The sequence below is a fragment of the Benincasa hispida genome, chromosome 12 (assembly GCF_009727055.1).
Source record: "Benincasa hispida cultivar B227 chromosome 12, ASM972705v1, whole genome shotgun sequence".
Lineage (NCBI taxonomy): Eukaryota > Viridiplantae > Streptophyta > Magnoliopsida > Cucurbitales > Cucurbitaceae > Benincasa > Benincasa hispida.
Window position 1 is genome coordinate 52,163,989 of NC_052360.1, and position 24,891 is coordinate 52,188,879.

The following is a 24,891-nucleotide window of genomic DNA, read 5'->3' on the forward strand; positions in this document are numbered from 1 at the left end:
TTATTGTATTGTTTAGCACTAGTCGAACATAACTTTAACTATCAAGAACTAAGACATTTTTTTAAGTTAAATTATAATAAATATTCTTCAACTTTTCTTTTTATTTAAAAAATATTCTTATGTTTTTAAAAGCTGCAGTATTATCATTTAATTTTCATAGACGTTTTAGAACTATCCTTAGAGTATAAATTCATTAGAATTTTTAATAGAAATCAAGATTTAGAACTGTGTGAGGATAATCAATTAAAAACGAAGTGGTGATTTAAATCTCGTTTGATGTCACCTACTACACCATTTCATATCTCAATTTCCATTCAAATTCTAATAAACTTTTACTCCAAATATATTTTTGAAACGTTTATAAAAGTTCAAGAATATTATTGCAACTCTTGAAAGTATAAGAGTATTTTTGAAACATGTGACAAAGTTCAAGAGTATTTTTTATAATTTAATCCATTTTCGATGATATTCAAATTCTTACCGTCGTATATTGTTGAATTAAAAAAAATAACAATGTATTTCAACATGTGGCTATGCAACTTTAGAAAAGAAAAGGAACATATTTATTAGGATGAGTTGAATTTTGATGATCATACAAATGTTTGAATATAAGTGTTAGAGTAAAACTCAAATGACTTATTATCAGAATACTAACATTAAATTTAGGTATTGTTCAACTGATTTGGAAATATACAATATTGATAAAATATCAGAGGTTCAAATTTTCATCTCCACATATTAGAAAGAACATACAAGGAAAAAAAACAATACATGATCACCTTTCTATTAACAAAATTTAGTGCTCAATTGAAAATAATCTAAGAGATTATCGGTTATTTGGCATATTTAAATTTCTTCTTGATTTAACTCAAAGTTTCACTTTGTTTTTTTAAAAAAAAAAATTAAAAAAAAAAATCAAAATTTCACTTTTTTTTTAATTTATTTATTATATGTAGGGTGAGAAAGTCAAATTTTATCGATTACATTTGATAGTACAAATTTCACATCAATTGAACTATATTTATTTTGATGCAATAGTAAACATCAACTTATTTGTCACATAATATGATATGACATATACCATTAATAATGATTACACCATATGTTAAATTAAACTAAATCATAATACATATATTGAAACTATACGCATATGGATTGAAATTGGTACTTGATATTAAAATTCTTCTGTCGGGTATAATATAAATTATTTAAGTCAATCTCAAGCTTTTTGAAACCGACTTAAAATTAGTATAATTTGAAATTATAGGAACTAATTTTAAAGAGATAATTTAATTTATACGAAAAACGACTCTTTTTTTTAAATAAAAAAAAAATAGTAGTTCTGATTTGTGGAACATATACCTTTTAAAATATGATTTTTCTTATTGATATTAAATTAACAACAAATAACTAACTTTGGTTGATATAGATTTAAAAAAATAATAATAATAAATAAAGCTTTCAGATCGGTTTATAAAGTGTAGATTTATGGCATTAATTTATTAAACATAAAATAATTTCGCTATCATGTGACGAAACAATCTTAATTTTTGCAGAAGTTTAGAAAGTTTTATGATATTTATTAAAATATGCGAATATATATTAATAACATCTTTGCTTCATCGTCAAGATAGAGTATAGTTTAATTCGAAACTTAATCAATCTTGATCAAAAGTTCAATTCTTATCGTTAAAAAAATAGTCACACTTCTAATAAATCTAAGGAAAAAAAAATAAAATCTATCGTGTAGTTTTTTATTACTTAAAGAAAAATAAAAGAATTGATGCTTTTTAGTTGTAAGGTATTGAGATCCCACATTTGAAAAATCAAGAGTACTTATAAGATATATAAACTGAACTCGGACAATTAATTATAAGATGTGGTATCAGAGCTCTTGAAGCCCAAATGAACATTCGATCTCACAATCTTTATAAGATATACGAATTACTTATCTTGTGACCAATTAGTATTGAGATAGAAGCAATTCTTTAGGCCAAACAAGAAGTAAAGTAAACAATTTCACTCTCCCAATTCCTATATTTTGGACCAAATATGTTGCAAGTAGTCGTCTAGTTTTTATTATTAGAGTAAATATACATAAAAGACAAAATTTAAGTTCTAAAATCCAAAGTTGTTTTTCTAAATATCTAATCAATGTTGATATCAAAGAACTTCAGCATAGTTAAATTAGTCAACATAAATATAACCCAATTGACATAAACTTGTACTATCAATCTTGAAGTTTGGGATTGATTTCACGTATTGTCTGAATAACACGATATATTCAGGTCAATAATAATTTATATTCAATGGATTCAATCTTCACTTTGTGTTTGAAAAAGTTTTTTTAAAGGGTGTTTGAAAAAGTAAATTAAATACTAAATTATGTGAGTTTGATATAATTTGAAAATAGTGAGATTTTTTTTTAAAGCCATCTCATTTTCTTTTTCCTAAAATTATGTAACCTACTACCTTTATACCTTATACTTTTAATTTATTGCATTCTAAACATGTTTATTTAAATTCATATACTTTCAAATTTCAAATTTTATACGATAGAAGCCCTTTTATACAACGTTATATACCAAAAAATTATTGAATGTAAACGTCATGTTGAAATTAGAGATGTCCACAGGACGGGATGGGATCGGGGATGTCATTCCCCATCCTCGTCCCCATTCTCGCTCCCCATTTCATTTCTATCCCCGTGAAAATTTTCACGAGGATCAGGGTGGGATTCTCCGTGGGGAATTTGCGGTGATCGGGTTACCCACGGGGAATTTTTTTCCGTTATTTTAAAAAAAAAAATTAATTAATTTAAATCACTAATGTGAGCAAATTTAATTAAATAATTAACTTGATCACTAAATTATTTATTATGGTTAGTTTTATATGACAATTTGAATTTAAAATAAATTACTCAAATTTTGACCTAATTAATTTTTTAATAGAAAGAAATCAATATAAATCAAATTATTCACATATATAATCTAAATTTAAACATATTCATTATTTTTCCAATAAATAATCAAATTTGAAATTTAAATATAATATTTATATAATAATAATAATATCATAACATTAGATGACTATACTAAATAAATATGTAAAAGCTAATCGGGGTGGGGACGGGAAACGGGATGGGGACGGGGAACACGGGGCCCGTCCTTGTGGGAAAATTGGATATCTCTAGTTGAAATTGTGATTTCAGTAAAAAATAAATAAATAAATAAATGGTTCAATTTGTCACATTTTGAAAATTCTAACACTCAAAATAAATTTTCAAAAGCATAAGAACTACAATTGACAAAAGCTATTATTACATAAATAAAAATAAACGAAGACGATAAGTATACTAATAAAAATAATATTTAAACCTATATATATTAGAGTCATTTTTTTTAGTTCGACATGGGTGGAGAGAATTGAATCCAAGACTTTTTGGTTATTAGTAAATATTTTATGTCACTTATGCTCAATTTCAATATTAAATTATCCATTTACTCAAACAAATAGTTGTTAACACAAACAAATATTTAAAAACAATATGTTATGGTTCTTATACCAAATCGTAATCATAATTGGATTGAATTGTAAAGTGAATAAATTGGAATGGTAATCAATTACCTTTGATGATATTTACTAATATTTAATGGGAAAATGAGTTATACCATAATCAGAAACCTATTGTGTTTACTTTTCTACGAAATTGGAATGAAATTTGAATGATTACCATAATACTCTAGTATATATTCCTAATTCATTTTATGATGCCTATTTGTTTTTTTATTTGGTAACTAAAATTTAATATCTAAACTAACAAATGTATGCTTTTAAGAAAATAGTAGTTATTTTAAATTTCATTAATCTAATTCAAATTTTAATTTGATAGTAGATTTACTTTATCAAAATAATCTCTTTTTAAAACCGTCATAAATACTTCTAGCTAACATATATTTTTAACATGATTATATATTTTAGAGTGAGGGTCATGAATCTCTTGCTATATATTACGTTATGGCTCTATAGAGCATGAATTAGAGTGAGAGCGAGATCAAGGTGTGAGAGTGGGAATAGAATTTGATCAATTAAATTGGAGATGAACTTCAACTCGAATTCAAGATTAGAAGTAGGGGTGTTCATGAATTGGGTTGAAAAACTTTTTAGACCCAATCCAATTGTTCAGGTTGTAAATTTTTTCAACCTAAATAATCCTTATTAAAAAATGAACCCAACTCAATCCAATTGGTTTGGGTTAATTGGACCATTTATTTAAAATTTTGTTCTAAAAAAGCCAAACATAAATATCTAAAAATCTAATTTAATTATTTTCATGTATTAAATTAATCTAACAACTCAATTTCAATGAAAATTTTCTTTCTAAAATGCAAAGAAATTATTTTTAAGAGTGTTGAAGAATAACTTATTAAAAAAAATATTGGAACTAAATAAAATTAAAATCTACATATGTATAAATAATTGTGTTAGAAGTAGTAAAAAGTATATTTTAAAGTTAATAATAAATTCAAGTTGGTTTGGATTATATTAGGTGAACTCATGAATCAACTCTAACTTATAAAATTTTCATTTATTTGAACCCAACTCAACCCAAATGAGTTGATAACCCAAACCAAACTGCACGAATTGGGTTGGGTTGATCGATTTTCTCGGATCATCGGATTTTTTGAACACGTGAAAGGAAAGAGAGGTGAGAAGGAGAGATAAAAAATGATAAATAATAAAAGATCAAAAGAGAGAGAAATGATAAATATTATAAAAAGAAAGAAAAATATGGTATGGGTCTCTTATAATCTGAAATCCTAATAAGAATGCCACATATCTTGGGATCAACCGATGTAATAAAAGAAAATAGTAGGCCCACAACTGACTTCCATTACAGATTTAGGTAAACAATCCCAAATGTAATACAATGAAACCCATTTCCCTAAATTACTTTTGATTAATTGATATACGCACCCTTAAAGTGATTACAAAATAGTAACTTTATATATAAAATAAAATTAAAAAAAAAAAAAGAGTCACCATGTAATAGACATTGATTTAGCAACCTTTTGGCCCTTTTTTCCTCACTATCACTTTAGATATTTTTCTCTCTTTCCTTACCAAAGAAGCAAAAGAAAATGAGAATCACACAAAATTATAAGACACAAAGACTTGTTAATCAATTCTTGAATGCTACAATATATTTGCAATCTTACAATCAATCAATTTATCTTTTTAATAGATGAAAGGAAAATAAGAAAAAGGCAAAAACATATTTATAAAAAGAAGAAAACAAAACAAAACAAAACTTGCATTATAAGAAAGAAGGTGACATCATAAGAGAAAAGGAGTGTGGAGGTTGTTATTGAGTAAATGGTGAGGTTCCTTTTCCTTTGGGGCAACTTGAGGGACCATTTTCTCCATTGCCATCTGGCTAAGCAACCAACCAAATTAATGTATCCATCACACTTACCTTTAATAACTTTTTAAATCTTTATCCATATGAGTTTTTCGATATTCGTAGAAATTTTACTTGTTCTAGATATTTTATTGTCAGTAGATCGTTAATTTGAATATCGTTCAACTGATTAAAATATAAAGGTTCTCACAATCGAATGATTGGAGATTTGAATCTCTCACCTTTAGTTGTTATGTCACTTGGCTAACACATGGTAAATCTAACGTAGATGATAATATGGGATCATTATTTTGACGTCAAAAGAATACATTTGAAAAGTAGGATTAGGTTAACAATGTCATTATATGCACATTTTCTGTTTCAATCACGTTATCGAAAAATGATACGACTGATGCATTAGTGACATTTTTCAAAAGTCAAAGTTCAATTCTTCATTATCAACTCATTATCAACTCGATAATCACTCATGGCTAATATTTGAATCTTGCATGTTATCAATCTAGAAAGAAAATGCTCTAATCTTTGCTAAACTAATATCTTAATTTCCACAAAATAGGATAGGTGTTTGCTTCCCAAAAATTAGGTTGTTGATGTCATTTTTTAAAAAAGAAAAAAAAAAAATACAAAGATCAAAATAGATATTTTAAAAGTGCATTAACTAAAATAGACAAAAGTTGAAAGTATTGAGATATAATGAACATTTTAAAAGTATAAGAATATGAAATGAAACAAAGCAAACTTAATCTCAAATTTTAAGGTTTGTGTTTATTTTGGTTCTTAAAATTTTAAAATTATATAAATTGGTCATTGAATTTTTTATTTTCTTTAAAAAAATAAATGTATTTGGCACAAAATTAAAAGTTTAGAGTTCTTTAAACATAAATTTCAACTTTATAACTAATAGAACAATTAATTTTTAAAATTTCTAATTTGTCAAAACCATTGATAAAAATTAAAAGTATAGAGACCACTAGACACTTTTAAAAGTTCATCGACATACCTCAAAATTCAATGAATTAAACTTGCAATTAAAAAAAATAAAAGAACTCACAAGTAATTTAACCAGAAAAAAACCAAGCCTCACAAGAACGAATTTTTGTAATTGAACCCAAAAAATAAAACCAAGACTCATTAGTATAAATTTTGGTAACTTAACCAAAAAACAAAAAAGAGATAAAAAACCATTTTTGTAGTTTAACCCAAAGAACCAAAGTTCACACGTATGAATTTTTGTAATTTAGCCAAAAAAAAAAAATAAATAAAACCCAAAACTCAAGTAAGAACTTTTGTAATTTAACCAAGTATGAATTAGAAGAAAAAGGAAAAGGGAGAAATTTCTTGGGAAACTTCCTTCTGCTTGAAAAAAAAAATCTCATATTCATTTAAATGAAATATTATTTTAATCCATGGATTTCACATTGTAGGAATAATTTTTCAATACTATAACAATATTAGGCATTTTCAGTATGAAAAGTTCATGAAATAAATTAATGAAGAAATATTAATTTATACCCCTAAAACTATAAAGATTGTATCAAATTAAACTATAAACTATTAATTTAAATCCCAAACTATTAATACTATTAATTTAAACTTTGAACTATTTATTATAAGTGTATTAATTTAAACTTTAAACTTTCATAATTATATCAATTTAAATATTCCATTATATTTTATTTGAATACACTTATAAAAGTTCAAGTGATTTAATTTGATACAGCTATCAAAATTTAAGGTTTAAATTAATATAATTCTTAACTTAAAGTTTAAATCGATATAACTTTCAAAATTTAGAAGTAAAAATTGATATTTATCCTAAAATAATATCGAAACAAAGAATAAGAATGTAGTGAGCTGAAAATTTTGCTGACCATACATAATGTTGATACGCGTTTTGTCCCTGATGTGACAGGCTGACAAATTGTCAGACCTTTAAGCTATTAGACAGCCTAAAGCCTTATAATAAAGGCACGTCGGTCGGCTTTTGTTGCCTAACAACAAATCAGCATCACAACTCATTCTTCAACACCATTTTTCAAATCAAATTTAATAGTAGAGCCCATTTTTTTGCTCTCTTTTCAACATTTTATAAATGTTGAGCAGCTATCGATTAGAAGTAATTTGAAAGGCCAAACCCAAAAAATGGAGCCATCACTGAAGCAAAATTATATATTCCTATGACCCTTGAGGCCAAATCTTCCATTCTTGAATCAATAATCAAATAACTTTAAGTAGAGAGACAATGGCCCAATGAAAGACAAAAAAAAGGAAAAAAAAAATTGTTGAAGAATATCCATCGTCTATAGATACTATCATCAAATCAAAGCATTACACGAGTAAAAATAAATAGAAATGTGAAATATCTCGCTAATGAACGGAAGAAGGAACTATTTTTACTGGCATCACTGCTCGGGATATTCTTGCTGATCTGATCCCTCTGGGCAGCGGTGGGCACCGGAAAATTTAACAGCAACAGGGAATTGTGAAGAAGACAGCTCTTTTGGTCTTATTCTGAATCCCTGACACTCTCACTTGTCAGCCACAGTTTCTTCTGGACGATGAATACGGCCTCGTCCCCGTCCAATTCTGAGTCCGAGCTGGAATCTGCAGTGGCCACTGCTTCCCAGTGCAATGCGGGTAGATACTTCTTTATCAAATCTACAACAGATTGCTTGTCCCTGATAATGACGAAACCTGTGGGTCTCAGCATGCGATCCATCTCGAGCAACAGGTCCTCAGCGCTGCATTCTTTCTTCTCGATGTCGGAAAAGATGGTCCAGGCGTGGAGCAGATCGTAGGTACGAGGATATGTCGAGAAGGCTTCGCACCTGTAGAAAATGTATTAAGTGTCAATTCACATATCCTGTATTGAATATAAAATAGAATTGCATTTCATAGTACGTTGTATTGTAGCAATGAGGATGTGCAAGTGGAACTTTTAGCTGCATTACCAGTTATTAGTAGTGCCTATGAGGCCCCGATCATATATCAACTTCAGTGTGTTAGGTCCATCTTCTGGAACAACATTCATCACCCACACGTCCTTGTCTTTCAAAGCAGCTCCAAATGATCCCATATTGGCCTTCATGTCCATAATGTTCCTGATAGTATCCGTTTCCATCTTTGGACTCAGTAGATTCCAGTAACTTTCAACTCTACGCCGCCAAATTTCCTGCAACAAGACGAGATAATTTTAGAAACTCGTGCATCCAGATTTGAATTAAGCAAATTCACCATGGTGATAAAAATTACCTTGTCTTTTTCGAACATTTCAGTTGAATAGCCAAAATCCTGAAGTCGTGGAGGAGGTGAAGTTAATCGAGCTGGCCAAGGAGCTAATCCACTGCCCCTGGCTTTATGATCATCTGCACCAACAAATCCAGTGTGATCATTGAGTAAGCATATTCAATTTGTAATAGGATGATATATCTCAACACGTGCCGATAGCACACAACCGAAACCTCTCATGACCACATGATTCATAACAAAGCAGGAGAAACCAATGCCAGTTCAGTTCAAGGCTAGTAGGCTAACTACACATGAAAAAAAAATCAACACAATGAAATGTGGTATTTGTTAACCCCCAAGAATGCCATATGCTCTATCCATAGGTTTAAACCCACCAATTAAAATAGTTTCCATTAAATAAGCAGCAACACATGGCTACGGACAGTTGGCAAGTTGAAAAGGAAGTACTTGAGTCGGCAAATAATAGCAGTAAGAAAACAAAAATCTAAATCAAGCCATTCAATAAGGGACTTACGGTCAGAATAAGGAGTGATACAAGCTTCCATCTGCACACCCCAAACAGCATCGGGATTGTCATCAGATCGGCAAAGTGGAGGACGAGTACCAGGTTCTCTTTGCAGATAACAATCATTTGTCAGGGGTTTTTGCCAAATAACAGTCTGGTTTCTCTTGGCAGCGATTCTCCAACACATACGACCCACAAGGTCACTCATTTCTCTCCAAATTCTCAGATCCTCCTCATCCTGTGCATAAGCTTCAGGAGATGAATAAGCAAAATAACCTCCAGGTCTAAGCAATCTATCTAGCTCAAGAAGAAGAATCCCGTCTCTTTGAAGCCAATCAATACGGCAACGAGAGCAGTGTGCAAGTTCAAAAGATCTGCTTGGGTAAGGGAGCCTCTTAGTTCCTAAAACACCAAGGTATGCAGGAATTCCTCTTTCCAAGGCAAACTGAATTTGATTTTGATGAACATCATTTGGTGCTAAGGACATTGCTATGATATTAGATGAGAGAAGATATCCTCCAAAACTTGCAACACCACAACCAACATCAAGAACAGTACGCAGTCTTCCTTCATTGTTTAGATTATCATTTGAAAAGTTGAGCATCTGAAAGATGAAGGCCAACATTTTGAGCTAATCAATTTCTCATAAGAAAATTTCACACAGAAATACAGAATCTAGACTTGAGCCAAAACCATGAATGGTTAAGATCAAACATGAGAAAATTTGAGTAGTTTAATAAATTTTGCATTTAAAATATTGTCCAAAAAGCAAACTCTTATGCATTAACCTTCCATTATGGAAAATAAAAAAGTCTTCAGAAATCTTACATTTGCAATAGATGCAATGTACTTATCAGCTCCATAGTGAAAATGAGTACCTCCTCCAGGGAACACAATTTTTTCACCTTTGACAACCATCCAGTTCTGATCAGATTTCTCATGAGCAAGATGAGTATGAGGAATGTTTGCTTTCCACACTTCATCTCTGCTCTTAGGCCACTTAATTGGGACCTGCAGTAACACATTATAAATACGTAACAGTTCGAAACCATAAGCTCAGATAATGTGGTTGGTAATTACTAATCAGCAAAATCTTCAGGTGATGCTCAGTGTTACCAAATTGCTACCTTGTATCCTGCTGGAGGAGGAATCAGGCAATTGAACCGCCTCTCAGGTGGTGGGCAGTGTCTTTCATAGTGTTCCATTAAAGAAAGGTCCAGTTTCAATCTCATTTGGTAAATGAGATGTCTGTCCAAGCAGGGAATTAATTCCGAATGCCGGTCATCACAAACCTTTGAAATAAGAATAAAAACTACATGAGGGGGCTATACCGATCACCTCAAGACTAAAAATATTAAAAGTTGAAGAAAAAATTTTAAATATAAAGGAACTGGACTTCAATGGATTTTTTATCCTCTTTTATTGAGAAAGAGAGTAGTGTTTCGATGAGAGCACCTTTCAAGTAAAGACAGTAACTTACTGGGTAACTTTTTGGTATGACATCATCTTCTGCGTCTTCCTGCTCAGATGTTGTTGAAGATTCTTCAGAGTCTTCATTCCCCATCAAATAATGGCTCAAGGACTTGCTGCCATGCTGTAGAGCCGAGTCTTGATTGCCGAAAATGGATCCATAATATGCATACAGAAACCCAAGAAAAATTGCTACAACACATATGGTAGCGATTAAGCGCTTCTTCTGTGTTCCATCAGATCTTCCCCTCGTCATTTATCAAACTTTCAAGTTTTCCTCAGCTATAGTATACTTTGACCCAAGTATGAAAACAATGTTGCAAGTACCACTTAATTGGAAACTAGATAACCTCCCCTCCTAAAGCTACAGTAGAAAACGATAGCAAGAATCAGGTATAATATATTGTAGAACATGAGGCCCAACCTGTAAAATGTCAGGAAAGCATGAACTTCCACTACAGAAGAAAAGGCCAGAAACAGAAAGAGCCTGATTTACACAAATGTAACCTATTCTACTTGAAGTAAGTATATTCATACTTCCAATCACTTATGGCCATAATCATAGGGACAATCCTAAATCTGAAATGTTAAGTGCACTCAATTGAAGAATGCTGGTATGAATCAATTACTTGATTTGCAATCCTTTATGTCACCATCCCAGCATTATAATTTTTTTCCCCCCTTAAAGAAGCCTCTTATCCAAATGTCAGCATAGATTAATTGCTTAAACTTGCAATCAGTGTCCATAAGTTAACCCTTCCCATAAAATAGAGAAGAGTAAAAAAATCTAACATTGTCAAACACCAAGACGTAAGTTTAAGCAACACATCATTCTTTCAATTCAACATGTAAAAAGCAGGGGAAAAGAAAACACATAAAACTCTATTTAGTACATTGACAAGCCAACCAACTGAAGAATGGATGAACCGACACTCATAAGCAAGATTCATTCTAATTGAACATCAATCCATCAACGTACAAATACACTCTAAAGTTCGTGTCAACATTAAATCAACATCAAAATACAAAAAAAAAAGAAAAAAAAAAGAAAAAAAAAAAGAAAAAGGGCCCAATAGACGAAAGCAATGTGTGTCGGTGCATTCAACCAAATCCCCAGATCTGACAAATCGCCACAGTAAAATCCCACCCAATAGAATAAAAAAGAAAGAAAAAAAAAACCCATCTAATTACTAACTAATCAACACCTCCTACACAAATTCCAATCCAAGAAAACACCAAATCGGAATCAAAATTAACGAATTAACAAACAAGATCCAGAAACGAACGCAATTGAGATCCAAAAATCAACAAAAACAACTCAAAAACAAAAACCCAAATCAGAAAAAAGGGAGAAAACAAGTAGACAGCAGGGGGAATCTTACTGGCACCGGATCGGCAAGCGAGTGCGGGAAGTGAAGAGGAGACCGGCAAGAGTTGTTCCAGTGAGTAAAAGAAGACGAAAACAAATGTGGGAGATAAGGAAGAAGAAGAGGAAAGGCAAAGGACGAAACGACAGAAAGATAAACCAGATCTAGGAGAGGTTTGGTTTGATGGAGAAATGATGCTAATTTTGGGAAGGACCTGGTCTTAAGTACTCACTGCTCTGCCCTTTGCCATTGCCTTAGAGAAAGAGAGAGAAGAGTGATGCTTTTATACACTGTATTACGTCGACATGGATGGTAAAATTAAATCTTTTTTTTTTTTTTTTTCCTTTTTCTTTTGAAAGGATAGTGAAATTAAATTATTGATCTTCTCCACTAATTGCTAATTATGATGCTATTTAATTCTGCACTTGGTTTAATTTTGATATTGCACATTTTTATTGTTATTAGGAAAATATCTATTTATATTTCTGGGTTGTATTAATTTAAACTCTAAACTAATAATTATATCTATTTAAATTCTAAACTTTTATAAAAGTATCAATTTATGCATTTTATTATGTTTCTTTTGAAAAAAATCTTGTGTGAAACTTATAATTATATCAATTAAACCCTTAAACTTTCATAAAATAATGATTTTAGATTCTTAGACAAAATTTTATTTGAAAATCGTCTATATTTGCACTTTAATTATCCATTTTGTAAAACCGACATTTGAAGAAGTTTGCACTGATTGACTTATGAAAATTTAGGAAATAGATTTAAATTATGAGTTTCACATGATATTAGTTTAATGAAATTGGAAAGATATTGCAAGTTTATAGAGATTTAGGGTTTAATAGATACGATTATTAATTTAGAATTTTAATTAACACAACAAAATATTTAGGTATATAAATTGATATTTACCCTTTTTTTTTCATCCTAAATATAATGGTATGAGATTTCAATGACATTGTTCCAATTTTCTCAAATAGTTTTTTGTGATATGAAATTTGAACATCAAAATGTTTTGGAAAAGTTGATTGATGCTTTTAGTTAGTTAAGGGTTGTGATTTGTGATACACTAATTTTCTTTTCTAAATTTGGAATTGATAGAACACTTATTGTGATGTGATGTCCTTTGGATGTTGACGCAAACTTAGGTTAAATATGGTGGCATTATGTTTAATTCTATCAGTTTGATGGACAATGCATAATTTACCTATCAAATATTGATAGTTCGATCTCCACCGACAATAATTAAACTAAGGTCACGTTACATGAGGATGAAAAATGGTGTAATTTAGGTTGATTTCAATTAGACCATCAATGAAATGGATCTCGATTGTAAACATTGTAATTGTTAGTGTTTACTCATCTAATTTTTCAAAAGCAATATGATTGTGATTGATGCTGTTTGTTTCAATTTGGTGAATAGCGAACCTTGACCCCATTAACTCTCTCTTGTATGATCATCCACTAATTTTGTAATATTTTTTTTTTAATGGAACAAATATTTCTGTTTTGATCGTCTACTATTTTTTTTTTTCTTTTGTTCATCAATATCTTGTTTGTGGGATTTCATGAGTATGAATAAACTGGTAAATCCATATGCATGAAGCTTAATTGGACAACCACGTTAAAGTTTTCCTATCGACGAACATTATAGTGATAGATCGATAAAAGTAGCATGAATGTGGTTGTAACAAAAATAAAAAATTCAACGTTCTAACCGATGAAACAAAATAAAATCGATAAAAGCATTGGAATCTTAACCGCTATCGCCATCACCACAATAACCGGTACGGTTAGACCAGGAAAATGAGTTATAAAATTGTTAAAGCGGCCGAAATCACTATCGATGCTTCAAATAATTGGCGGATTAGTAAGATCAAGAAAATTGGCTATAAAACTATTAAAGCGATCGAAATCGTTACCGAAACTTCCATCTGTAAAGCGTTATCGCTTCATTTCAATGGCAAATTACGAAAATTAACACATAAATATTCTTATCAAATATATTGTCCCACTGCATATCCAAACATAATTGGATTGAGGACTTTCTCAAGCTCAATCAAAGTACAAGGTTTTATTACGGATGGTACAATAGACCCAACTTTTAATTACGATTACGAATGAACGTGTAAATAAAATCTAAAATAATTCGACGAGGCTTATAAAACGAATTGTGATTAATTTATATTCTTTCCCTCGTGTAAATGTAGCCTAAAAAGATGATAGCATTTTATATACTCTTATGTATGATGTAATAGTTAAATAGTATTTATCTCCTCTTTTTTCAGTAAAGAAAGTGGAGTATGAGATTCGAACCTCCGATTTCAAAATACATCTCATTTTACCGTTTAAAAAGTACCTTTTTTAACCTTGGAAGTATCTTGAAAAAATAAGAAAAGTAATTAATAACATAAAAACAATATAGCAACGAAGCTATGAAGCACATATACTTCATGTGAGGCAAAGAATCAGTATCAAACACGTATTAGATACCAATACTTCCAGATACTTTTTAGATATGACACGCGACTTGACGTATCTATTTCTACGCGTACTTTTTTTTAAAAGAAAAAAAAACAAGCAACTCATCTAATATTTCCCAATCTAAAACTAGGCAACTTATTTAAAAAGCTCACTACTCAGTCCAAAAATAAAATAAATAAATAACGGACCAAACCCTAGACTATAATCATCTAATATCCATCCTCACATTTGAGTCCCCACAAAATCCACCAAAATATAAACCATTTGAATAACTTCAACAATTTAATGAAGAAGTTATCCGTTTATCTTCATACTTCTCCCTCTAATCTTCTTATTCTTTGCAATATGAGTCACTTTTCTATTGCATTTTATTAATTATTGTACTTCAATATCTTAGATGTTGCTTTTTTTGTATTGTATTTCAGTGTTTGTATTTTATTTTGTGCTATTATATTAACTTGTATGCTAAATTTATCTATATCCTAGATTTTTTAAAGAAAAAGAAAATGTATCTTCAACGTATCAATATCATCGTTTTTTAGAAATATATATTAAAAAATATATTAAAAAAATGGCGCATCCGTATCCGTATCTTAGTTTTTTAGAAATTGACGAATCGCCGTATCCGATCGTATTCGTACTAGGTAGCCGTATCTATATTTGTGTTTCATAGCAACGAAGGGTGTTATTTATCTTTTTTTTTTTTTTTTTTTTTTTATAATAATTGAGTCACTAAATTTGATATAGGCCTAGTATTAAATTTTCGTTGATATGTCGATATTTTCATCAATATTCTACGTTTCTCTAAATTCGATATCAACATGAGAGGTGAATCTATATTTTCATTATATTATACAAACATCCATGGAAGATAAAAGAATAAGCAACAAAATATCACTAATGTAAATATAATACAAATATAGACATGTTAGTTTGTTTAAAAAAACCATAAAATGTTGTTTTACTGATTTAAATTTATTTTTTAAACTCTGTTGTATTCATAATTTTTTTTCAAAAATATTAATCGAAATCAATATTTTATCGATATTTTCATCAAAATTTTCATAAAATTAAGATTATAATATTTTCATCGACATCGACATTTTAAAAGTTAGATATAGTGATGGTTTGAGTGGATTTCCTTTATTTCATATCTATTTTTTGCTTTACGGTTGCATTTTGATAACTTTTGTTAAAAACGTGACATTTAATTTAATTTTTTAATAAAAAATATAAATCTTGGGGGGAGATAATTTAACTTTCCAAGGAATCTTTTAAGATAATATGTAACAAACTTTAAATTAATGGGAGTTAAATAATTATCAATGCAACTATTTTTAAAAAAATTGAAATGCAACTAATTTTAAGATACTTTTTAAAGGGAAAGTTTAAATTTTTTCTATATTTAGCTTATGAGTAAAGTTTAAATACTACTTAGAATTTAGGAAAATAATTAGAAATCAACCAATAACTTTTTCACCTAAAATCCCCCTCAACATGATAATCTAGTTTGACTATAATTTAGTCTCATTTTGGTATTTTAACTTAAATATATATTATTAGCCCTAAACTTTTGAATTTATTATCTTCTTGTGTCTACTTTAAAAATGCATTGTTTAATAAAAACATGCAATTTAGAAAATAACAATGGAGATATTCACATTATTATGTTGTTAATTGTTCAACAAGCTAAACAATATGAAATGATTAAAGAATATCATCGATCATATAATGTGAATACTTTCAATGACATATAATCAAAATAGTTATTTTAAAAAGTTGAATGAATAATATTAATAATATTTTAAATTTCAAGTGCTATAACAAAAATCGTATTAAAAAATCAGAATAAAATAACTTTTTTTTAACTATTAAATCAATTGATTAGGTATTTTCATATTTTTAATGTCTCGATAAAAAAATCTAATAAAATAAATTGAAACTTAGAAGTTAAAAACCATAATGGATAATTAAACTTTGTTTACAGTGTTTTATAATTTTTTGTTTGTTTGTTTTTTTCTTTTTTTCTTTTTACAATAAGTGTTTGGGGTTAGGAGTTGAATAGCGAGGTTTAAGGAGTAATTAAGACTTAGGTGTAAGGATTCATAAAGTATAAAATTGATGTTTTTTTAGTAGTGAAACCTGACCCACAAATTTTTTGAGTCAAACAATTGGTGGAGTTCACAACTCTTACTTTGTAACTCCTTGTACCAAACACACGCTAACAGTGTTTATAGACAAAATTATCAATGAAAACTTTTGATGGTGAGTTTAGGTTACATTTACCAAACTATAATGAAAATTGGTGTAATTAGAATGAGATTTCATTTATGGATGAATCGTAATAAGCCGGAATTGCAAACACAATTAGATTGCTTTTGATTGCGTTCATCTAGAATTATGAATCTGTCACATTTTGCTGTTACATCGTTACTGTTTGGCCATAATGTAATGATAATAGTAATTTTAATGATAACAGTAACGGTAAGAACAATAAATGTATTAAATTCATAATTTCCATACCGCAATAGTAACGATATTTGTAACGTTAAGAATAGCAATAATAATAAAGATAGTGAGTCCACGTAATTTTCAACCACATAATTACAGGGACACTTTTTATTTTCTAATTAGATTATACGATTTGATTACAAATTTAAGACAGGTCTTACGTCTCATTACGATTATGAAAAACAGATAAATAACAACAAAAACAAAGCTCATTTTCACATTACCAGAACCAATAAAGTTGGAATATATCTCAAGTATGTCCATTTCACATGCCACAGCTGTTGTGATAGCTATGCCTTTACCATTAAATAGATTCGATAGCTTTAAATTATTGAGTTTGACTTTTATCTTATTTATTGAAGCTCTCCATACAATTTAAGATTTTAAACCAACTTTAAAAATGTTAGTACTTAGTAGAACTTTCACTAATAATAACGATCTACTTGTCAACTCTTCTAATATTTTTTTAATTATTTTTTTAAACCAATTTGTCTTAGTTAGACACACCAAGGTTGAGTCCTATTTGCTTGAAATTAAATTATTATTATTTGTCAAAAATACATAATGAACTAATTTAACAAAAATTAACATAATCGTTTTAAATTGGTTAATGGAAAATCAACACAATAGACTAAAAGAGAAAATTAGGTCATGTTTCCCGATCTGTAATTCGTATAATCGTAATGAAATTTTATTGATTAATCAATCGTCATAGATCAAAATTGCAAACGTAATTAGATTGTTTTTTTTTTCTAATCATATTTTACTTAGAATTATGAATATATCATATTTACTGTTATCGTTTAACCCTAAATGATAACAATAAATAGTAAATGTGATCGATTTACACTTCTCATACTATATTCATACACCTAATGATAACAATAACAATAACATAACATAATTTCAAAACGCAAATGGATTGATCATCCTTTGGTCAATCAGTTTGTGTTTTTTTTATTACAAATTAGGTAGTGGGCTCCAGTGGCAGATCCATAGCTTATATTACAGGGGGTACAGATATGTATAGGATTAGAAATTTAGCCCATGAAACTTTTAGTATTGTGTTCATATATAGTTCTTAAGTTTAAAAAAATGTCTAATAAGTATCTGAATTTTTAAATTATTGTGTTTAGTAGATTCCTAAAATGTTAACTTTGCATATAATACGACTCATATATTTGAAAAGATTAAAAGTTAAATGCTAGTAGACATTAGATTTAAAGTTGTGCTGAATAAGTATGTTTAGACATGTTTTTAAAATTGATGTACGAATTAGTTACAAAATTTAACCTTTAAAGTTCAAATAGATAAATATTTTTTCTCATAAAACAATTGTTTTTAAACATTTTTTGTATTTATGAGATTTATTAGATATAAAATTGATCTAATATATAGATTTGTTAAATGTATAAGGATTTATTAGTCATATTTTTCGAAATTTAGAGACTAACGTTATAGTTTAATTATCATATAAATCCAACTTTAAATGCAGTGATATATAATATATTTGTTAAGTAATACTAATTATAAAATTATTATAAACCTTTATAAATTCACAATCATTTAATCAAATTTTGTAAAATTATTTTATAATATGCACTAGTATATTATTTTATTTCATTTAGCCGGCCTCTCAATGATCCAAAACTATTTGGGTATATATATGACAAAAACTTAAAATAGAATTAAGTTTCACATTTTTCAAGTGTACAAAAAGAATAAATACAATATATAATTTTTAATTTTATTTTTTTAAAAAACAAAAATTCAAGGCTTCATTTGATAATCATTTTATTTTTTGATTTTTGTTTTTTAAAATTAAGCCTATACACACTATTTCCACTTCTAAATTTCTTTGTTTATTATCTATTTTTTTACCAATGGTTTAAAAAACAAAGTCCAATTTTTAAATTAAAAAAAAGTAGCTTTTAAAAAGTTGTTTTTGTTTTAGGAATTTGGTTAATAAGAAATAAGAAATGAGGAAAAAAATAGAATTATTTTTTAAAAATAAAAATAAAAAAACGAAATGGTTACCCAATGTGACTTAAAAAAGTAAAAAAAAAAGAAAAAAAAAAAACTTCGAATATCGTCTGAGGAAAGGTAAGCATCTCTTTAGAGCCATTGGAGCAACACACTTGCATTTGACTTAATTGAAACTAATATATATATATATACTTTTGGAACTTTTTAAGAATATCTTTTTAGATTTTTGTATTTATAAAAATTTTCTTTTATTTTTAAAGCATAGATTTGTCCCTTGTGGGTCCCACCCACCTGTCACTACAAATATAGAACACAAGATAAACAACAACAAATATAATTAATTGAGGCAAACTTTTTATATTACCATTCATTTATCAAGAGTATACAATCCTCAAAATTATGGACAAAATGAAAACTAAACTCAAAACTAAAGATAGAAAATGTAGTAATTTGAAACTTGAGACCAAGTAGAAACTAAATTTCAAACTATATCGACAACATTTAGAAATTTACAAAGTAAATAGAAATCATAGTAGAAATTCAACTCCAAAAAGGTATTTTATCCCCAAAAAAAAGAAAAAAGAAAAAGAAAAAAGAAAACTTAAGATACATGTTACAAAATTCCTAATAAAAAAATGAAGAAAAATCACGATGTTGAAAGTTTGATCAATTCGGTTAGTACTAATAATTTTGTCCCTCGTCCCTCATTTGTTATTGTATTGATGTTGTGTAATGTGGTTGGATGTATTATCTCCCTTTTCGTCTGGTTATTGTTGGGTCCCGACTGTTTAATAAGAAAGAAAATTGGGCCAACTCTTTATGGTCCAAAATGGCCAAGTTGCCACTATTTTATTTTGATAAAATCAGAAACTTTCTGGTGAGACGGAGAGTGAGAAATAGAGAGCTACTGCCTTGTATTATGGTTCTTTGGGTGATTCCTTCAAGTGAAGAAGAAGAGAAGAAAGAGTCCCCAATTAATTTTCTTGCTACACTTTGTGTGGTGCTTCTTCTTTCTTGATTTCTCTAAGTTGTCTTCATTGGCTGACATCTCTCCTTTTTTTTGTTTATGTTTGTATTCCATCTTTATCAATGAAGGATGTTGCAGTAGCCACCACAAGTGATTTATATGTTGTTTGTGATACTGATTGGATAGTTGACAGTGGTGCGGGAATCCATGTTACCTCCAAACGGGAGTTCTTCTCATCCTACATATGAATCTCATTTCCACAGAACAGCTTGACGACGACGGTATCACAATTATGTTGGTGATAATTAGTGGAAACTCACTAGAGGTTCAATGGTAGTAGCAAGAGGAAATAGAAACTCTTGTATGTGATGAATGCAAAGATTGCAAATAGCCTTGTAAACTCAGTTGAAAATGAGTTGCTCATGGAGTTATGGCATAAATGGCTTGGTCATATCAGTCAGAGAGGGTTAGACATTCTTGTGAAGAAGAGTCTCATACTGCAAGCAAATGGCATGAGTCTTAAAACTTGTTCACACTGTCTAGCTGGTAAGCAACACAGAGTATCTTCACGCACAAAGAAGTTCCAATGTATTGGATATGGTGCACTCCGATGTATGTGGCCCTTTGAGAGAAAAATCTCTAGGTCGTGCTTTGTATTTCTGACATTCATCGAAGATCACTCTAGAAAGTTGTGGCTGTGTACATTGAAATCTAAAAACCAAGTCTTGAATGTGTTTAAAGAGTTTCAAGTCAAGGTAGAAAGAGAAACTGGGCGGCAACTGAAATGTATTAGAACATTAGAACAAACAATGGTGGTAAGTATAAAGATCTATTTGATGAGTATTGTAAAAAACATAGGATTAGACATTAAATGACAGTTTCCAAGACTCTTCAACATAATGGTGTAGCTGAACGAATGAATCGCACAACTATAGAAAGAGAAAAATGTATGTTGTCAAATGCAAGGTTGCCAATATGCTTTTGGAGCGAACCGTGACAACCGTAGTGGATTTGATAAATCTTTCTCCCGTTGTTCCGTTGAAAGGTGACATGGCACATAAGATATGGACAAGAGAATATTCTTCTATGATTATCGGAAGGTCTTTGGATGCAAAACATTTATGCATATCTCTAAAGATGAGAGATCAATGCTAGACAGTAAGACCAAATAACGCATATTATTAGGTTATAGATATGATGATTTTGGTTGCTGTTTATGGGATCTAGTTGAGAAGAAGCTTGTTAGAAGCTGAGATGTTGTATTTCTCAAAGATCAGACTATTGAAGACATAGAGACCATGACGAAACCAACCTGAAAAAGATGACCTAATTGATATAAGTCCTTCTTCGGACATGGTAGACAGTGAGGAGATAATCATGCACCCTCAGATAATATTGATGATATTATGCCTCCTGATGAGTTGTCAGATCCAAAGCCACCAGTTTAAGAAAGTGTTCAAGTTAGAAGATCCATTAGGAATCATAAGTCCATTAGAATGTACTCTCCACATGAATTTCTATTGCTTACTAATGGGAGAGAGCCAGAAAGCTATGAGGAAGCTATAACTGATGAGAATAAAGATAAGTGGTTTTAAGCAATGCAAGAGAAGATGGAGTCACTAAATGAGAACCATACGTATGTTGGGGTTGATACCCTAAATCCCATAGGGTTTTGTAGTTTATAAACACCTGTATGAACAAACACTTGTGATGTAATAATATGAGATATTTTCTTCACTGTTGTCTATGAAATATGAAATATTTTAATTGCATTAACCGCAAACCAATAAACTAAGAAGATAACCTAAATGATAACCTAAATGGTCTGTAGTATATGGATAAAGAAGGGAAACTTTATCCTTGTGACACTAGGGATACAACCCGCTTTATAGATGTTACAAGTGTTGTAAAGTGCTACAGATGGTCTGATCCTGATCATTTATATGAAGACATGCGAGCGGGGGTGTCCTATACAAAGGAGTATGTATAATATCGGATCATAAAATGTTTAGTCTCGTTATATAACACCGTTCATAACAAAGACTTTCATTTCACTAGGATGACCATAGGTAACATGACCTTAATCCTGAGTGAGTTGCCTAAGGCGGTTCTTTGCATGGGTGCAAGTGGCCAGATTGCCGACTCAAACCTACCACTTTTGGGATTCGTCTGATTAGGGAGCTGGGAACTCAGCTACACAAGATGGAATTCACTCCTTCCCCGAAGTAGAAGTAAGTAGATAGACTGCTCCCTTAAAGGCCGATTCCAGGGCTTGAACGATGTGGCGCTACACACTTTCTCATGGCCCGAGAGGTGTTCACTCATAGTAGTACTATGATGTATTGTTCATTAGAGGAATCAGTGGTACTTAAGGAATTAGATGTAACTACAGGGGTAAATCGGTAAATTGGCTCAGCTGTACTTACGAGCGATCTGTGAAGGATTATCGTACTGTTGATTGGTTATATCTAATGGACATAGAAATATATCTGTAGTGAGAAGAGTGCAGTTGTCGGTATTTAGTGGAATGCTCGACAGTTAACGGATGGTGGATTTCGTGATTAAAGAGTTTAGTCAATTATTCACGTACCGTTGAAGCTTCAAGCTATAGGTCCATAAGGTCCCCTTGGTAGCTCAATGGATTCAAGTTGAGAATAAGTTTTTTGGTTAGTTTGAAGTGTTCAAATTAACAAGAGAGAATTTGATTATATATGATATAATTAAATTGGTTCAATTATATGTGATATAATTGATATGATGTATAAGATACATTAATTGGAGGAATTTGATATAAATATGATTTATATTAAATAAAGGAGAAAAGAACTATGGTTTAAATATTACATATGATGTGATATTAAAACTATAGGTAATAAATATAATATGATAAATTAGTTATTATATTTATTTATAATTAAAACAATTATGAGATAATTGTTTTTGGTTGGTTATTTTCTCCATTGACCGTGAAAATGGGAGGTTATTTTTCAGTTTTTAATAACTGAAAGATAAAATGAAAAGAGTTTTTCATTTTGCTAATCTATTGCTTCATTAGTAATTACTAATCGTTTTGCTCACAAGAGCCTACACGATAGGCCTCACAAGAGACTAAACGATAGAGCGAGATTTACTAAACAATCGTGTAAATGATCTAGTAAGAGACTAAACGATCTTGTAAAGTGAGAGACTAGACGATTGAGCGAGATCAGTCTATGCGATAGACATAACCACTCTCCCACTTACTTGATCGTGTAGTTCGATTGTTTTCTTCCTCATTCCCTCTACCAAATTCACACAGAGCCCACACCTCCTGGATTCTCACTCCGAGAATACCAAGGTACTGTATGTGTATGAGATATCCTACTCATTGGGAATGATGGTAGTGTCGAAGGGTTCTTATTCAAGGAGCAAACTGTCCGTGATCTGAACGACAACGAGAGATTGGCTATACGATTGTGATGACAACGAGAGGTTGCTGTTCAATTGCTCATGAGAGCGAGAGATTGTTGTCCAATTGTTCATGAGAGCAAGAGATTTACAAAAGAAGATTTTTTCAAAGGTATGACTCTCAATTCCTTTTGTATTTGATTACTCAAGCATGTTGTAATTTTGTATAAGATGCATAACTGATTTGTATGTTTGTGAATACCTTTATTCTTTCACAATGGACTTGGAAAGATCTTGCTTCCACTCACTGGTTCTCTTTTATAAGAGTTCCTTACGTATGAACTGGTGAAGTTGCCTAAAGATAAGAGAGCTCTTAAAAACAAATGGGTGTTCAGGCCGAGGATAAATGAAAGTAGCTCACAACCAAGGTCCAAAACGAGATTGGTTGTGAAAGAGTTTAATTAGAAAAGGGTGTAGATTTTGAAAAGATCTTCTCACTAATGGTGAAGATGTCATCGATACTGTTGTACTAGATCAACAGCCAGTTTAAACTTGGAAATTAAGTAGCTTGATGTGAAAACTCTATTCCTTCATAGTGATCTGGGAGAAGAAATATGTATGGAACAACCAGAGGGATTCAGCGTAAAAGGTAAAGAACACTTGGTGTACAAATTAAAGAAGAGTTTATATTGGTTAAAGCAAGTACCGAGACAGTGGTATAAAAAATTTCATTCGTTCATGGTGGATCATGGTTATAAGAAAATAACTTCTGATCACCGTGTCTTTGTTATGAAATTCACTGATGGAAGTTTCATTATTCTTCTACTATACATAGATGACATGTTGATTGTTGGTACTAATAGTAAAAAGATTAATGAACTGAAGATGGGATTGAATAAATATTTTGTTGTGAAGGATTTGGGGCCAGTGAAATCGATTCTTGGCATGAGAATTACGTGTGATAGAAATGCTAAGAAGTTATGGTTATCATAAGAAAAATATATCGAAAAGGTGCTTGAGAGGTTCTATATGGACAAAGCTAAGCGAATAAGTGTTCAACTTGACAATCACTTCAAACTCTATTTCTCAGTTCCAAATAGAGTCCTTCGAATGAGAAAGAGAAGGAAGACATGAAGGGAGTTCCGTACTCCTTAGTTGTTGGTAGCTTGATGTATGTGATGGTCTATACTAGACCAGATATAGATCATGTCATTGGCATTGTCAGTCGATTTCTCTCCAATGTAGGTAGAGAACATTGAAATGCAGTGAAATGAATTTTCAGATATCTCAGAGATATTTCCAGAGTTTGTTTGTGCTTTGGGAATGAGGAAATTGTGCGTAATGGGTTCAAGATGCAGACATGGTTAGTGATGTTGATTCTAGAAAATTTATTTCAAGGTATTTGGTTACATTTGTGGGGGAGCTAAATCCATAGCCAACTTGAAATCTCGGTATGGAGAAAATTTCAATTTCTTTTTAAGCAATTAGGCTCAATGGAAGTTTTTAAAGGTTTATAGACTTGTCTTGATTA

At 30.2% G+C, this 24,891-nt stretch overlaps 1 protein-coding gene across 2 annotated transcripts; it reads right to left on the minus strand.

Annotated features, from left to right (window-relative positions):
- Positions 1 to 7,577: 7,577 nt before the first annotated feature.
- On the minus strand, positions 7,578 to 12,287 carry LOC120067166 (probable methyltransferase PMT3). Of its 2 annotated transcripts, none has more exons than XM_039018636.1 (8): positions 12,029 to 12,286; positions 10,657 to 11,010; positions 10,304 to 10,468; positions 10,005 to 10,187; positions 9,186 to 9,780; positions 8,675 to 8,787; positions 8,374 to 8,594; positions 7,578 to 8,250 (listed from the first exon to the last, which is right to left on the minus strand). In XM_039018636.1, the coding sequence occupies exons 2-8, from the start codon at positions 10,900 to 10,902 to the stop codon at positions 7,929 to 7,931; spliced, it is 1,845 nt and encodes a 614-aa protein (XP_038874564.1). In that variant the 5' UTR covers positions 10,903 to 11,010; positions 12,029 to 12,286; the 3' UTR covers positions 7,578 to 7,928. The 2 variants fall into 2 exon arrangements, with proteins under 2 accessions (XP_038874564.1, XP_038874565.1); XM_039018637.1 differs by having other exon boundaries at positions 7,929 to 8,250; positions 10,657 to 11,070; positions 12,029 to 12,287.
- Between the last annotated feature and the right edge of the window lie 12,604 nt (positions 12,288 to 24,891).

Coding starts and splice junctions, on each gene's coding strand:
- LOC120067166 (XM_039018636.1), bottom strand. CDS start 10,902: ATGACGAGGGGAAGATCTGATGGAACACAGAAGAAGCGCTTAATCGCT. Junction 8,788..9,185: donor TATCACTCCTTATTCTGACC/GTAAGTCCCTTA, acceptor TTGTTGGTGCAG/ATGATCATAAAGCCAGGGGC. Junction 8,251..8,373: donor ATAGGCACTACTAATAACTG/GTAATGCAGCTA, acceptor CATTTTCTACAG/GTGCGAAGCCTTCTCGACAT.